We start from the raw sequence: 17,846 nt of genomic DNA on the forward strand, positions 1-17,846 counted from the left end.
ATCCATTTTGATACCAAAATGTTTTTGACAGCATTGACTTAAAAGGGAAAATTCCTCCGAGCACATTCAGACAGAGACTGCAGGAAATATTGTACTGAGCCAAAAATGTCTTTCTGCTGCTGGCGAGGATTAATAACAAAAATAATAAGACTCATCGCTACATAAAAACTACAGCATAAACAATCAAAATCAGCAGTAGTTTCAACGTCAGTAATTATTCATTGCTGCAGTGGAATAAAGGAATGAACGTAAACAATAAATAACAGAACTTTTACAGCCCTCATCCACAGTATTTTGATTTTAAACCTAAGACAAAATCAATCTCCGTGCTGTGACAGAACAGGAAACTCAGATGTATGGGTTATCTATCTTAAGAGTTCAGCTAACCAAAGCCCCCAGAGGGGCACAGCACTTTGTTTTTTGTTACAAACCAACGCCTATCAGACTCAAAGTTTTGTGATTGTAAGCACCCATACAATAAAAAACATTTTATTAATGTATGTACAATATAACTTTACGGTAAACCTTACAGGTGTTTATACCTTCTACATACTGTTGATACATGTTAAAAAGAATACAACTCCCAGCATGCTCCAACCCCCGTTACATAACATAGACACGTGGTTGCTGTGGCTGCAGAGAGTCCATTAACTGCAGAGATTTAGTCTAAGGCTGTAAGTCGGGGGTCAGTCAGTCGGTAAAATACTGACAATTCATGCAGAAACAATGAGGATTAATGGGCTTTTCTGATGGTTCCATGTGTCAACCTGTCAATGCTTTTAGGGATTTCATGCTTGCAGATCAGTTAAATATTATATGCTTCACTACAGGTTTATAAATCTCCATATGCTGTAGAGGAAAAACATCTGTCAAAAACTAGATGCATATTATCTCTGCAGAGTGAACATATAGCCAAACTTTAAAAGTCAGAAAAGTTGTCATTTATACGTGGCTTTGATAACAATTTTCATCACTATTCTCTGATTTACAGACAAACAAAGCCACACGCTGAAATTACAGTTCAGAGGATCCTGACATAATGCGAATATTACAAAAGCATAAAATGTTCCTTCAGTGTACATTGAAACATTGCATCTATTATTCATGCAGGCAATTGTGCCTCTTCATAGAACAAGTGAGATCATTTAATTAAGTGTTAGTTGGGGTCTAGTGCGGACTTGACACTTATTTCTGGCAAATCATTTGTAGATTTGCTCACTGGCCAGCAACTCAGACTGTGGTTGTATTGGGCAGCTTCCCGGTGTGAACGTGTGTAACTATGCAAATGTGATCAGGGCGTTCCTGCCAAAAGAGAGGCTTCCTCTCAGTGAAATATAGGTTAAAAAAAATAATGAATAAATCAATGAATCACAAACACTTTCTCAATTAATACCAATTGATGCCAGACCGAAGAGATAAAAGTAAATATTCAACTATACCGACGAATATTTTTGGCTTACGTTAGAGAAATCTATCCAAGTTTTTAGTCGTCGGCTCCAAGATCGAACTGTAATTAATGTCAGGATTATAACAAAGATCTGAAATACACAAGTAACTCCAGGCCATCTTGCACTTTGATTACACCATCCACAGGGGGTCCTGATTGCCCACTTCGTACCCTTAGTTCCGGGAAAACCCTTGCTCTAACCGCATCTTCAAACTCGGGCCTTCATGTTGATCGCAACTACAGACATTTAAAGTTTCGTGGCGCCAAATCAGGCCAAGGGCGTAAAGTTACATGACTGAATCTTGCAGGGTTGCAGTCATATAAACACCCGGCAAAGTATTGAAAACCACTTCTGTGGTAGTTTCCCACTGCATAAGGTGTCTTCCAGGGCCACATTTTTGCCACGAGGACACACGCTGCAACTCAAAACAACACCAGCCTCGCTGTCGCCTCTGGTTAAACTGGAACACAGTGGATGCACATCGGGGAAGGCTACGGCGCGTGTTGTCACTCACTAGCTAATAGAGACCCTGTTTTGCATCATAGAGGCATGTGGCATGGCATGATGATCCCGTCTCACTGATGATTTTAATTACATCTGTCTGCTAAGAGCAGGATTTTGTGTTGGATCCGAGCCAGAGCTCAGCACCAGCTCATGATTATGAGAGTTAACTGCTCTTACTTATGCAGGGAATGTACAATTAAAAAAAAATTCAGATGGATAAGGAGCTCTTGACTTGCTCTGCCATCATGCCCTCCACTTGAGAGTGAAGTTGAAAAGGAGATGCTGTTTCCACTCAGACTTCATTTCATAAAGCCTCCGTGTCCTTCTTTAAGGCAAATTAAAGCTGGATTGATATCAATCTCCATCTCTGTGCATTTAAAAGATTGTTCCAGGAAGTCTTTGGCTTTGCTGGAAGCAGTGGGAACCAGCTGCCATTGACCCAAAATATAAAAATCCACATCTCACCCGCCCCAACAATTATGTTTACATGTTGAATCCTGTTAGCTAGCAAGCTAGCTACCAATGCATCCAAGTGTTACCCCAGGTGTTGTTCAGAGTCACGGACTTCAAAATAAGGATCGTACCTCTGTGATGCCGCATGCTAGCACTGCTAGTGTGCACTAAATCAGAATCGACACATCAGCATTTCAAAACAAAAGGTTTTATGTAAACATGCATGTTTTATAAACACCTGTCAAAATGAGTAATACAACCACTGCATCCTGTACAGTGTATAGTCACATTCTCAATCACAAAAAAATAAAATAAAAAAATAATAACAAGAACTTGACATGAAAACTGTCCTCCTTGTCTGGTGTTAAAGGATTTAATAGATTTGTCCGGGTGCATCCCCCTCTGCAATTGAAGTGTTTTTAATGTATTTTTGATCTGTGGCAATAATGACCTTGTGAAAATACTGTATAGGAAAGACTCAAAAGAATTCCTATGACAATGGTCAGAATGGCTTTTGATTATTAGTGGTAATCATACCTTATAGGCACAACATGTCATTTTAGTGAAGGAACATGGATAGTTCTCCTCAGGCCCTCCAGCTAGCACCTTGATGAATGAGAGGAGCCCCTTTCCTTCAAAAATATTTTAGGGTGGGCATATATATTGTCTTATTTTTGTATTTTTTATTTGAGGGGTTAGTGTGAAGTGAGTGAGTGATGACAGGTAAAAAACATGTTGATGCTACAGGTGTCCACTATGTTCTTAATTGGTACGATTTAACCTCTCTCTGAGAGTGCACTGTAAAATATGTGACCAATTTGAAATGCGCAAAATACATTGTTTTATTACTATGTGGTTGTCATTATGTCTGTAGTCAGATTCCCTAAAAACAAGCTTAAAAAAAGAAGAATCTGTCTGTTGTGCAACCCATCTACTCTGGATTTACAGCGTAACCCTCCGGGCTATTCTTTTGAACTTCATCTTCTCGCAGCCTTGTCTCGAGTTTGGGAGTGTGGTGGGAGTGGATCTCACAGAGCGCCGTATCTCTAATGATGCACATGTGGCCCAAGGCCAGCAGTTTTGCATTGCTTTAAGAAACTGTCACTTCCATGAAATGCATTGGGTTGACTTGTTACTGTCCCCAGATGTGAAGCCATTAATCTTTTAAATCCACCAACAGTTTGTGTGTTTCTCGCATTTTTCGGTGGATGAGGACCAACCCGGCTTGTTTTTGTGCACTGATGGTTTTCACTCAAAGCATTTTGCCAGCATCCTGAGTTGACCTACAACGAGCTATTCACTCCGGAGTATGAACACAATCACAGGCAGCACCAACCATTACATTCAGGTATTCTTAGAATTGGGTCACACAGCAGTAGAACATTGTAAAAACTCCTCCCTTGTAGCTACACATTAATGTCTAACCAAGCAACCATCTTAAGTAGGAGAAGTGTCATTCAGCATCAACATGCATCACACTACAGAGGATGACGCTTGGGTCACCTTGAGGGAAAATCGCAGGCCCAATTGCTCTACTTTACATTTTTTATTACTTGCAATCACCAGTTTTCCAGTTAAGGCACATGCAGAATAGTATAATCATCCGCCTCTAGCATCTTTAAATGAGAAGTGCTCACCTGCTGAAGTCTTGTCTCCGTTAAATTCGTGGGCTTCCCTGATTGAAGTGAACGTTAATTTCCTTCAAGTGTGGGTTGAGTCAAAGCAGCATTGAGAGATTGTTGGAGAGAAGTCATACAGGTGTTGCAGCATATTCCCCCTCTCCTCCTCTAGGCAGACAAATCCTTCTACCTTCCTCTTGGCGACGTAAACAAACACCCTGCACACGCACAGGGCAGGCAGACAGGTGGGGATTTGAGATGAGAGGTCAGTGCATCCACTCAGGGTGTGGGTGGTGTGTTCTCTCAGTTAAACAGTAATAGATTAGCAGACTTCCACCCATTGTTAGTAACGCGACATCATAGATGGAGACCTCTGCTAGTGTAAAACTTTAAGGCCCGAGCCCATGATGTCGACTCAAATGCAATTACTTGTCATTACTATCATTTGTGTTTCCTCATGTGGCTCTCCTTATGATTTTTTTGATGTGAAATAGAGTCAGTAATGTGTTTTAAAGTTGCAGCCTAATGCATTTTACAGTCGTGTACTTCAGTATTTGTTCTTGTCGTTCAGTTTCTAGTAGAAATACAATCTTCAGTTGCTATGTTTGCCGATCCATTCGCAAGCCGCAGAGGCAGACTGTACTGAGCTACTCATTGTTTAATTGGCCGGGCTTAAAAGGTGTCCTGCACAAAGCTGTGGAGAGCACAGCGGGCGTCTGCGTCTCAGGAGTAAGAGCTAAGTTTAGCAAATCCTCTCAGTGTGTTTCTCAATGACGGCACATGTTGTACAGTCTACGGGGGTAAACTCACCAACGCATCGCCTCACATGCGGAAAGAGCGCCGAAGACACTCGGGTACCGTGCAGGCAGTAATTTACCGTGACGGATGAACATGCAGACATGCATAGCTTGTGAAATGAATGCAAACAAGCGGAATGATCCATCACTGCACTCTAAATGATGGGCTGTATGAATGTTTGCGCTTTTGAACAGACAAATGCATGTTAAATGTCTGCAACGGTTATATTGGGAAATTGAAACTATACATGCAAACTGAATACATAAATGACCTTATATCAGCTTAGCAGAAGTTAACGTAAGCATGTTTTCACACTACGTGCCCTACTGTGCAGAGAATGACTTATCTTTCTTGGAAAATGTATTCAGATAAATGCAGGTCAGAGGCCATGGGCTTGCCCAAGGGTACTCCAGCAGTATGGAGACACGAACTGGCTTTTACATTATATTATATTTTTTCTTATATTATGTGATATCATTTTATATTATATATACCTGTTCATGATAGAAATAGTAACACAATCAGGCAATAAGCACAGAATAAAGCCGAAGTATTACAGCAGAAAATTAATGACAAAATAAAAAGAATTAAAATCGGACTGCTTATGACTGATGGTCAACTCTCTTTCAGTGTTAAGCCTGGATGTAGAGATACCTAGAAGCATACAACGGCTGAAAGTTAATCGGCAAAATTAAGAAGACGTCAGATTCTGTGTCATTGACTTGCTGTTCTAGCTCGGTGGAGTGCAGTTCATCAAAGACTCCACGGGACATCCGGTGGACTTCTTTCATTTTTAATGAGCAGTCTTTATTTTTAAAATTCTGAGTTGCGCAATCACAAGGTAACATTCAAAGATCATGAATATGTGGGTGTGTTCCTTCACCAGCTCACGTAAGCGTTGTTTGAAGTGGAGGTGGCCCAAATACAGAATAACAAACACACATGAGAGATACGGGGAGAGAGCCGGGAGAACAGCTCTCACCTGACATGACGTTGACACAAACAGCAGGTACAAAGTGATGACAGCAAATAATGTGTTCGAACTGTACACTCCATTTCCACCATCTCCAACTGTAAGGTTTACAAAACTGGAAAGAATTATTTAAGATTCAAATTGTTGGCAACTGGCTTAAAATGAGATAAGGGAAGTAAAAAAAAAAAATCTACTTTGTGTTTTCCTCTATCCAGTCTCGAAAGTTGGCTATTCGTGTGTGAACTGTGTACGTCTGTTGGTGGCAGTTCTCCTCCTTAAAGCCGAAACTCTCTAAACCAAGAAGCTGCCAGCCTGTGCTGGACGCCCCCCGAGCCTCCTCTTGACCCGACCAGCCACCACTCGTGGACGAAAACACAGCTGGCACGGTTGCGATGCCTGGAATGACTCTGGGACAAGGGCTTTGGGGACTGGACGGCTTCCTGAAGACACACAGCGTGTTGTCACTGATCACTGGGGTGTGCGATCCTCCTCGAGCAAATTCCCTTTCGCATTGAGCGACATCACCCAACGCAACAAGCGTGGTCTGGCTGGTGGGATTGTGGCGGCTTCTGTGATTCGGTAAAGTCCACCTCGCAGCGTAAGCCTCCTGCGCCGTCACCTCTCCACCTTGCACTTTGGGTAGACAGACTGGCAGCACACGCTCACTGATCCTGGCCTTGTCTTTTAGCTTGAGCACGGCCACATCGGAGCCCGGTGTGGAGTAGAAATGTGGATGGACTAAAATGTCTGAAACCTGTTGGGGCAGAGAGGTTTGAAAATGGATGAAACTTGGAAGTTAGAATACCTGAGAAAGCCTGATGTCACTAAGAATGCGCCAACTTCTGTTGTTTTTGTAATATTTGTCAAGATTAGATAATACGCTTCAAGATGCGCAAGGATTTCAAATCCAAATCAAATATCCCGGTAAAGCTTTAAGTGCACATTTTAAAAGCCAAAGGATTTCTTCCTGTTCCACACACAAACAAAAAGCTATCCGGAAGATTATATTTATTTAATGAAGATTCCTTGCTTAATATTATCACCGCATCTGCTGTTTGGTAGTCATGGGAACCTTTTGTGCACCGTTTGACTTGAAAATAAAAATACCACAAAAAGTATGGTTATGGTAATTGCAAGGTCAAAAGAGGTTACGGCTTTGAGGTTAAAAGTGGAATAAATGGTTGTACTGATGTCTAAAAAGCTTTTCCACCACCGTGTTTTACCGCCATTTAAATGAATAATTCAACTGACAGGACTTTACAGAAAGAAATAGTCATTAACTTGAAATTCTCTAAAGTAAAAAAATAAAATGCAACTTTAAAACCGTAGAAATCTTTCATCCTTTAAACTAATTTACATTTTGTAGCTAAAAACTCTTCAGATAAGAACAAATATATTAACTGTCTGGTGGATTTTCACACTTTAAACTAACAGAGTAGATATTTTCTGACTGTGTTGTACCCTGAGGTGGAGCAGGCTTTTCTGCCGGTCCTTGGATGTGAGGTCCTGCACGCCTATGACAACCTTCACATGTGCCGGGTGAAGGGTCTGCTGCTTGTCCTTGTCTACCACACACTGAGCTGCCACCAGGACGCTACGCTGGCTGAGCAGAGCGCCGCTGCAGGCGAGGTGCCAGAATGTGGACTCCTCTGAGGCCCCCTGCTGGACAGACACGGTTACTCCACGGGGCCTGTGGGCGCTGGCGTTACGGTCAGGAGGTGAGCGGATGTAGACGGCTGCGTGCCACGGCCACGGTGTGTCTGTGAGGTTGTGTGGACTGGGAGTGTCGAATTTGCCACAAACTGTGGGAAGGTGACATTCAGAAGAGAGAGAGTGAGTCAAACGTGTTATTGCAGTAACTAGCAAATAGGCCTGCATTTCAGAAAAACTGCTTATTAGTTTTTATTGCAGAGTTAGAAGAGGACATTACCTTTGGACATTTGTGCGTACACACAACCACACCAGATAATTGCAAAGCAGACAATTGCTTTGTCGCCATGCAACGCCCATCCTGCAAACCAGCCTTTGATCAGCAGCCGAAGCGCCGCTCGTGCGCGTACACACACACACACACACACACACACACACACACACACACACACACACACACACACACACACACACACACCAGCCTCTGATCAGCACGACAGACAGCAGCCAAAGCGCCAAATTCATCAACGCAAATCTACCCTGTTTAATCCATCTATCAAATATGCATCAAGGACAAATGTAAAAATGCATAAATAAAAGGCTATGACTCAAATATATTTGTTAGACACAAGGCATGAAGGTGGTATAAATAGCTATGACATTTGCAAGTACTTTCAGTATTGTGGTTGAAAAGCTATACCCAGAAGATATGCACAAGAGGGCCCATCCATAATAATAAAGCTGCAAAACCTTCATGGGCCCCTGACAGCTTCTGGGCCCTTGTGCAGTTGCATATTTACGCCATTGTCAAGAATGAACTTTCACACTCTTCTTGAAATCAGCAATCTAATGTTAGTAGACTTACAGAGCAATATCTCGCTAAAGCATTTGCTATCATTAGCCATCGTAGGTATTGGTCAAACTGGTCAAAATTAGTTTTTTTAGCAGGCTTTTCATTATCTGTGAAAGAAACTAAGATTTCACTTCCCAAGCTGGGTCTATACTGTTGCTGCTCTCACCAGGTGAGCAGGAAACATGGAGCCCACTCCATCTGCCAGACTTTAGACAGGTGCGTCGGGAGCTCCCCGTGTGGCGGTAGAGCGGGGAGGCACATATGTACTCAATGCTTGTGTGGATCGGGTGGAAGCCACGAGGAAGCTCCGCGAAGACGTCGTCGTCTTTTTCTGACCGTTTATCCGATGCAAGTGGAATAAAACCAGCTGACAAATAATCGTGCAGGTTGTACCTGGATGAGAAGTGGATTCTTTGCTCTGGATTCTCTCTGTGGAAAAGAAACAAGTTGTTTTCTTAATATCTCCTTATGTGTAAACTCCAGCCTTAATTTCCCATCACAGTTGTTTAGTTTCATGTATTTATGGATATTAATTGCTTCCTTATCCACCTGTATTTGCATAGTATTCTGTTTAATTATTTTTTTGTAAGAAGATGCTATAATCGGATAAGGGTGAGATACTAAAATGATGCTGATTAACCAACTAAGGCACAGCAGTGCTTTGAGCTAAATGCTAATGTCAGTATGCTAACATGCTCATAATGACAATGTTAACATGTCGATGCTGAGCAGTTATGATGTTTCCTGGGGCAAAATCCCATACTAACATACTAAATATCAATCAGTACTGCCTACTAAATTAAAGAGTAGGTATACCATCATCAGCAGACTGTTCACCCTGAGGTAAACTCAAGTAACGTCTGTATTACATGACCGTTTTTAATCTATGTTAAATATTTAAACCGTCTTCCTCGCAATCCGCCATTGGAAAGTCTAAAGAGACGCAATGCATTTTGGAGAAGTTATGTCTCTTAAGCTCACTCTCAGAAAAAAACATCTGGGCATTTTTTCAATCCACATGTTACTATTATATTATTTTTTAAATGTTTTGTTTGACAAAAAATACGCCAGCTCGTGCAATTCTTGTGAATTTTGGAGCTTTTAAGTCTTTGAAAAGGCGCTTGCTAACAACTGGCTTTCTGAGACTATGAAGCGTCATCAGGCTGACTAGATAGCCTTGTTGTGTAGCGCTCATGCAACCGTGGTGTAGTTTGTTTATAGCCCAACATTTGCTTTTAACTTCTGCCGATTGAAGACCTGCCACAGAGCTTTTCAGCAATAATAATACAAAATCCTGCTTCTTTTTGAGGAACTAGTGTGATGCTAAAGAAATACCTCATCCCTGCACCTCTATTTCAAGCACAGGCCATGTTCACCAACTTAGTTTAGCATGTTAGCATGCTTACATTTGCTAATGAGATCAAAAACAAAGTACAGCTGAGGCTGATGGGAATGTCATTAGTATTGAGACTTGAAATGCTGCACCTGATGATGGCGCTAGATGAAACGTTGAGGGATCAGAACCCAACACAAGCCTAAAATGTTGTTAGCATGGCTAGCAATAACTTTGCTAAATCATGTAAATCCACACAACACTGTATCTTAGTTGCTACCTTGACATCAGATGTGGCTTCACAACACTTTGTCGCACGAGTTCAGAAACTTTGGGCTCCCGACACGCTGTAGAGGCAAATCAAGCAGGTGACTATTAGTGCACAACAATCCCTTTCTGAGCTCCCATTGCATAAATAATTCGGTTTCAGTAACATGAATAATTGTGAGCAAAGTAAATAGGAACAAGTCTATGCATAAAATATAAGGGACAAATGTATTCATTATTCAGAAAGATTCAAAGCCATTACTGCTTAATCTTGTCAAACGAATGGCCTTGTTATGCACTCATCATTGTGTTCTTATTTCTGAATTGTTACTTTTTTATGTCAGGAGATGTAAATTTCCAGGCAAATTGGCTGTCAGATAAATTAATAGTAAGACCACCTGTGTGTTGGAAACATTTTCACATATAAATGACGTAGAAAATAAGCTACTCAGTGTGTTCCCAACCCGAATGTGATTCTAAAAACGGCTACCTCTCACACACTTGGGCGGCCTGCCACTCCAGGATCCATTAGAGAGACAGCTGCTCTGGTGGTTCCCACTCAAAATGTAGGACTTTTTACACAAAAATCCAACAACCTCTGCGCCTCCAGCTGCGTCCAGAACAGCTCTGTAGTAGCCATTGAGCAATTTGGGTGGAGGGGAACACCGGGCTCTGCTTGTTTGGCCTGTATGTGTTTCAGAGAGAAAAGGAATTCCCACAATAATAACATCATGTGGCTTTTATACTGCACAAACATCAGAAAAAGAGACCAGAAGATACCTGATGGGGAAAAAAGTACCTTTTTCACATGTAGGAACCGTGCCACTCCACGTGCTATTAGGCAGACAGATTCTCTGCTGGGAGCCGATCAGTGTGAAAGGTGGATGGCACCGGTAGTTTACAGATACAAGCTCCTCCTTTGGTCCATATACAGGCAGTAAATACCCATTCACCGGTTTCTCTGGGGTTGCACACACTTTAGTCTTGATTTCCGAATCTGTGGAGAAATGCTCTATAGTGATAAATGAAAATAAAAACCTCCACTGCAATGCAAAACTCAATAAAGATAAATGTGTTACTGTTTATTGAATTCACATAAATGGTTCAAAAACTGATCGTAATGTTTGAAAAACAGTGTTGGAGAGTAGTGAACTACATGTAATTAAAACTACTTGTTTAACCATGTTTCCAGTGTAGCTTGCTTGTAGTTCATTCATATATCTGCATTCATATATTGCATTGTGATTGAAGAAGTTAAATCACCTTTATGACATTTGTGTGCAGTTAACTACTGAATTTTTGGCCATAAAAGGAAAGGAATGATTTTTTATTGATATTTGCCATTTCGTCTATACTGTAATTGAAGCCTCTTTGACCCGCCCACTGTTTTAGACCTCTGCGCCAGCCGTGGCCACAGGCATTATGTCCTCTGGTTGTCTGTTCGGTCCATTACCATGAACGCGATTTTCATCAAATTTGGTATAAACGTCCACTTAGAGCGATTCGAATTTTATAAAGTCACTGTGACCTCAGAAAACACGCTTTTGGCCACAACTCAAAAATGTAATGCTAATTGTGACAATTTCACACACATGTCTAATACGATTAAATGGTGAAGTGATTACATTTTGGACAGACATGGATGTAAACTGCAACATGACTGGTCGGCGGAGGCATATAACTCTTCTAATGATGACTTGTTTGCTTACGTTTTTTCCCCAAATTAATTCACAACATTAACCTTTAGTAATTGGAGTTAAATTGAGGAAGGAATTGAACCCATTTGATTGCCCTGCCTCTCTATTGCCACCACCTTTTGGTTTGGCCTTTTTTGATATTATCTTGAAGAGGTTAATTGTTTGCCCTCCAGTATTAATTATCTGCTAAACCTAACCCTTCTTTGACTCATCGAAGTAATCTTTACGGAAATATTGTTAAATCGGGGGCCTTACAGTCCTAACAATTGCCGCAGTCCCACTATGATATGTTCAGGGTCGCTAGCAAGAGCAGGAGGGGTTCAGACTGGATAAATGGAAGGCAAGTTAGATGCATAATTTGCTTCAAAGAGGGCAAATGGAGAGAGATGAGTATGATTAATCTGTGTCGCAGAATGTCCGTCTCACATCGTTGCCCTGTATGGGAGGCTGCACACACACACACGGCAGAATGAAAGAAAAAGGTCTTGGAGCAATCTAAGAGAAGTGCTGCGTGCAGGGAGGGAGAGCAGAGTATCATCTGCATCATGTATTCATGATGACCGTGACAAAGTAAATACCTGGAGTATATCATGAATGAGATGAATATCAGACTGATACATTCTTGATATATTCTATGTGGATTCCACAGAGGAGAGCACATTATGCAATGCATCAGCTGAGCGTGTGGACAAAATCAGAGCAAAACCACACATTACAATGCAATATAGTCCGTCAAACCGGCCATGGCAAGCACACTGCAGGGAGTATGAGATTGCATTGTGTTGTCTTCAGTAGCATTCCTGCTGTATCACTAACGATGGCTGTACCTGCCTGAACTCTCCTGAAAAGTAAGAACAAAGCCGTCAAAGTTGTTGTAGCCGTCCGAGGTGAACAGGACGTGCAAGAGGTTCCCAGAGCTTTTGACCGGAGGGGGCAGCCGATCCCCACAGAAGCGGCCAATCACAGGGGAGCTCAGATCGCCGCCGTCGCGCACCTCGACGTAGTCGTACCGACAGCTGTGGTCCGACTCCAAACTGAGCCGCGAAAAGCTGCAGAATAACAGAACAGATGTTACGTTTAAATTGTGTTTTTTTTTTCAATTCAAAAGATTTCACATCAGTGTTCTGTTGTGTGGGCTTTTTTCCACTCGGCTTTCACCGTCAGCTGAGCTGTGCCAGTTGTGCTGAAGATGGTCCTACGACTGGAACACTGTTTGCACTTGGAATAATTTCACCTTTTTTGCATCTAAAGAGCCTCTTCAACTGTACTTTTTGTCAGGGCGCAATTTTCGTATGACTGTTTACTTTTGCCTACACGTAGCCTACTAAAGCTATGTCTTGAAAACCCTTTCACAACAGTTTGCTTCAACTTCAGCTGATGGAGATAAAGAGCCGGTCCACTGTGATTGCTGTCCACTGTGACTTTTCCTGAATCGCAAATTCAAAGTAGTATCCAGCACACATGAATGAAACATAGCCATTAACTTGGGGCCAGTTTCAAAAAGAAGGATGACACATTTCCTGTTTTGTCAGGCTGTCGTGCATCCTGTGCTTAGCACCGCCCAAGACGATTGTGATTGGATTAAAGAAATACAAAGAAGCCTGAGCGTTTGTTTTTCCCGCTTTACCAAAAGTAATAACGTATGGAGCCAGACCTTTCTTTCTAGCACTTATTGCACTGTGGAGACGCGAGACTAGCCTAATATAAACTGCTGCAGAAAGTAAAACGCCCATGCCTTTCTCATTATTTATCACCTGAAGTGACTTTAATAAACAAAATAAACAATATCAATCGTGGTGTCTTTACAAATGAAGACTGACCATTCCCCCCCCCCCCCCCCCCCCCTTCTGTTTTAGATATTGAGTCCACGTTTGTTTCATGCTCGCAGAAAAGGTTTTGACAAAAGTGACCCACCTCAGCTCGACGCTGCTGCCGCCCGCCACTCGCACTGTCCACTCACACCGGGCGTTTGTTGGGTAACTCTCCACGGCTATGTGACCCTGAGCCCGCTGAATGACGCCTCCACATGCTATAACACAAGAGAACTGCAATTACTTTTACTTTTTTTTTAATTTTCACCTAAAATTCACATTCAAATGTGCGCTTAATCACAGTAGCACGGGGCATTTTGACCGTGGCAAGCATTATTTAATGTGAATGCTTGGCCACTTGGACCGATACAGACGCCAAACAGGTTGGGTAGGAAAAGGGATGTTACATAATGGCCCCATGTCTTCCCTTGTGTACGTCAAACTGATGGAACATGACAGAATGGCATCCAAGTGGCCGTTTCCCTTGGGCCATATAACAAAAATAACAATGGAAGAATATAATGAGTGTGAATAACAGGAGTGGCAAGCAGGTACACTTGTTTGCTCTCCTCTATTAATAGCATGGTGTTGCGGTGGGATTTACCAGCACACACTGGATTTAACTCATTCGGTAACTTCTGTAGCGCAATGCCGATAATTATGTCTTCAGTATTTTTGTGAACGAACAGTACAACTAGATACAAACAGTTGACTGTAGCTGCGGCTTGGCTGAAACCAAACAACAAAAAAGCATTGTCGCCACCAAGTGTCCTTAGGGTGTATTACAAATGCTTAGTGCGGCAACATGAACACTGTGGATCACAGAGATGATTATGATTAAATGTTCCATCAACTGATTGTGTATTTCCTCATGGTCCTAGATACTAAAGAGGTTTATCTTTCGGTGTTAATGCTTCTTAACCTGTAATAAACTTATAATTGAAACATGCCAAGCACATTTTAAAGCTTTGCAGTACATGAAGGTCATTTTAAGATGTCACATGTTGTTTGTCTTCATATTGTCGGCTCTGTCAATCATTGTGGAATGGGAACCTTGCATATGACCTTAGGTTAATGTTTTTCTATGTGCATAAAGAGATGTATAGATGGTGTATGAGAACACATCAGCACTTATTCGTAATTGCATCATTGAGTATTCAGACTATTCAGCCAATTCTGTGGCAAGACATTGCATTAAAGCAATCCAACTCACTTCTACAGTCCCCTCCACTCCAGCCGTGGCGACACTCCGTGCAATACTTTCCATTGACGAAGAAGTCGTCATTGGCTTTCCACGTTCCATTGTTGCAGGCTTTGCAGTTCTCAAACAGACTGCAGCCTGGCAAGGACGAAAGCAGAAAGGAGTGTTTCATGTTCGCAGATTGTTACAGATAAGGGAATATCTACAAGCGACAGCGAGATTGTACCTGGGTGGATGATGCAGGGGTCACACTCGTCCAGAACATTGCGGCAGCAGGGAACAGTGTAGCCGACCCTGGACCCTTTCGAGGGACAGCGACACTGGATGAGGTGGTACTCGCAACATGGACGACACATGGCGCTCCACTCGGAGCTCGGGCAGTTGTCCCCTTTCAGAGGTGTGGAACCGAAACAAAAGGACAAGTGGCATCAAATTGAATTTGCAAACAACTGAAACCTCAGACTTCTGATAGGCTACTTGTGTTTTGTGGCCTCCGTCTTTTTTCTGGATTGGACCCATATTGTGTATTTTAATTAGCTCCCAGGTCAATTCAACTCAATTCATTGTGGCTTTAATGGCCAGCAGACATATGAAAGAACAACGTTGCTAAAGCACCAACATAAAAAAGTACACAATAGTATTAATAGGAATATTAACACAACATTAACTTAACATTATTATTGTTATATAATAATACACATAATTATATTCTTTCAGTGTTTAAAAATCACAGAAACACTTTTTTCATCCTTTTTTCACATCCTAAAACAGGTTATTGGAATTTCTATTTGAGTGAGCACAATGAAATGTGTGTTTGGAGTTTGGCAGTCTGAAGTATTTTTGTTGGTACATGAGCTTTAGGTTTTCAGAATTGTGTACATACTGCAATTGTTTTGTGTGCTCAATGGAGAAACACTGTGGTACAGCACTTTTCTGGAAGTGTCACCACAGACTCCCAGTTTGTTGTGCTGGAAGTTTATAAGTGTGTGATGCTTTCATGGATGGGTCACAGCCTCGGTCACCATTGTGTTGCCTCATTCGGTGATGGATGATGACTTGACAGACATTTGTACGGTTGAAGTGACTCGAGATTGACCCTTCAGGGCTTAGTTTTAGGTATTTTCTTTTCTTAAGTTTCATATTACTTTTCTTATTCGTGTGAGACTTTTAATTTTTTTAATAGGAAAATAATTTCCTGCTTGGAAATTAATTGTATTCATAATTGTAATCAGTTATGTTTAGATTATTTGATTGTTAAAATCTAAAGTGGGGGAGACCTATGAGAAGCGTTTTAGGATCTTTGACTCCCTTTCATGTTCTATTATTATTTAAAATATTTCATTAAATGTTTCTTGTAACGTGCTATTAAATAAAATAAAAGAAAGAAAGACAGAAAAAAAAGTGTAACTCCTCTGCTCTGCTTTCACATTTCATCTTATATAGACATTAAGGTACAAATATGTCCATTCAGCACATATTCCTGTTACCCGAGGATGCAGATCACACCTTCTTGCACAACATTTCACGATGACCGGACAAACTGCTGAGATGTGAAATCCATCTTGGCAGCTGATTTAGTGGCAGACGACGCAACCAAACTCAAGCTGAACTGTGTTTGTGAACCAACTCTCAGATCTTAAGCTGCTCTGTGACCTTTCAACCCACAATGATGCGCCGTGTTGAGCAGCTCGGGATGCAGAGACTGTTTGAAATATGTCCCAAAACCCCACTGAAGATGCCGGCTTTTTTTCTTCCCAAAGCCTAATTTGAATAAACGTTCAATGGAGCAGAGGAATAGAGGACTCTGGATGAAGCAGGGAGCTACAGCCAACTGTCATCATCACAGGTTTAATTCTACCCCTCAATAGTTATGGATTTCTGTGCCAAGTGAAATGCAAAAGCTTCCCAGGTATTGAACCCTCACTAATATGCCCGATATCTACTTTCATTGGCAAGAGAAAGAGCTGCGTACGAGCTGTACCAGCATTACTTATGTGCTGTTCTTATTTCAGTGAGGCACATAGAGTCCACATGAGCTGAGACAAGTCGTGGCAGCAGAAGTGACTCATCGACATGAAATAACTCCACAGTTAGTCAGCAGTTAAGCCAACAGGCTCTTTGAAGTTGGCAACATGTTCACAAAGACAAGGCCATGTAATAAAAAAGATAGTACGGTAAGAACAAAATTAGATTTAAGAACTGCTAGAAAAAGCCTTTTACTTACCATGTGGCCAAGCTTCTACACAAAGACAGAGATTTAGGAGGAGGTAGTAGAGCTTGGGGTCCAGAAGAGTTGACATGGGCGCTTTCCTTGCGGGGAAAGTGAGCATGTTGGCTGCCAAGCTCTCAGCAATAAACCTCCAAAGATGTCCCTAGCTGTGAGAGAGGAAGAGAGATCTTCCTGTCTCCTCAAAATGTGATGTAGCTATGTATGATGAACTCTCCCCATTCCTTCCGTGACGCTGTCACTTGTATTCGCTTTTGAAAGTGTTCAGCGCAAATCAGTGCCAGGTCTTCCAACTAGTTCCCCCGGTCTCTGCTCTCGTTGTGAGACGCGAATGAATGCCGCGTGCTGAATAGTAACAGGGGGAAAATACTTGTTGGCAAAGGAGACGGAAAGGGCATTTCAGGGGAATAAAGACATGCTAATGAGGAAAACAGTGAAGAGTGATGAAGGGAAAAAAAAAATCCATCTGTCGGCTTGCTGAGAGGTTTCAAGGAAAGAACAGAAGGGAATCTCACTTATAGCTGCAAGTTAGAATTTGTTTTCCCAAAAATAAGTCTTGAAAAAACACCTCTGCAGGTGCACCGAGCCAAATGTGTTTGCTGATGCTCCATCATACACCAGCTGTCATGCCGGACATGACAATTTCCCAACTGCTTGGAAGACAGATAACAGATGTCCCCTCCGTGTGATGTTTATGATGTCACGCTATATAGATGTGCCAGGAGCAATGAGGCTGACAGGATCGTCACAGCCCATTTCATGGCCAAGGTTGCTTTTCCATTATGCCTTTACAGAGGAGTTTCCATGTTACCATAGCTGCCCTTCACCTTCTGCATTACATCAGGTTGTAAGCAAACAGATTGAGGCTGATATTATTACATGACTTGTGTTTGTTTCTCTTTAAAAGCTGTTGTCTTTTGCGTTTTGTGAAATCTGATGCCATACTTATTTGATATATATTTTTCTGATATTACCAAAGATGAGTGTAGATTTCTAAATGTACATTTGAAAG

At 41.8% G+C, this 17,846-nt stretch overlaps 1 protein-coding gene across 1 annotated transcript; it reads right to left on the reverse strand.

Annotated features, from left to right (window-relative positions):
- Positions 1–5,625: 5,625 nt before the first annotated feature.
- pamr1a (peptidase domain containing associated with muscle regeneration 1a) lies at positions 5,626–17,123 on the reverse strand. Its single transcript, XM_079157538.1, has 11 exons — positions 16,832–17,123; positions 14,834–14,995; positions 14,620–14,745; positions 13,510–13,624; positions 12,427–12,644; positions 10,698–10,895; positions 10,389–10,583; positions 9,912–9,978; positions 8,465–8,727; positions 7,257–7,597; positions 5,626–6,549 (listed from the first exon to the last, which is right to left on the reverse strand). The coding sequence occupies exons 1-11, from the start codon at positions 16,935–16,937 to the stop codon at positions 5,986–5,988; spliced, it is 2,355 nt and encodes a 784-aa protein (XP_079013664.1). The 5' UTR covers positions 16,938–17,123; the 3' UTR covers positions 5,626–5,985.
- Positions 17,124–17,846: the final 723 nt, after the last annotated feature.

The sequence above is a fragment of the Pholis gunnellus genome (assembly GCF_910591455.1).
Source record: "Pholis gunnellus genome assembly, chromosome: 1".
Lineage (NCBI taxonomy): Eukaryota > Metazoa > Chordata > Actinopteri > Perciformes > Pholidae > Pholis > Pholis gunnellus.

Bases quoted from the DNA above. Each gene is read 5' to 3' on its own strand.
- pamr1a (XM_079157538.1), bottom strand. From the start codon at position 16,937: ATGCTCACTTTCCCCGCAAGGAAAGCGCCCATGTCAACTCTTCTGGAC. The intron at 14,746-14,833 runs GTACAATCTCGC...CGTCCTTGCCAG, and splicing joins CCCCTGCATCATCCACCCAG to GCTGCAGTCTGTTTGAGAAC. The intron at 10,584-10,697 runs GTACTTTTTTCC...AAACACATACAG, and splicing joins GGTTCCTACATGTGAAAAAG to GCCAAACAAGCAGAGCCCGG.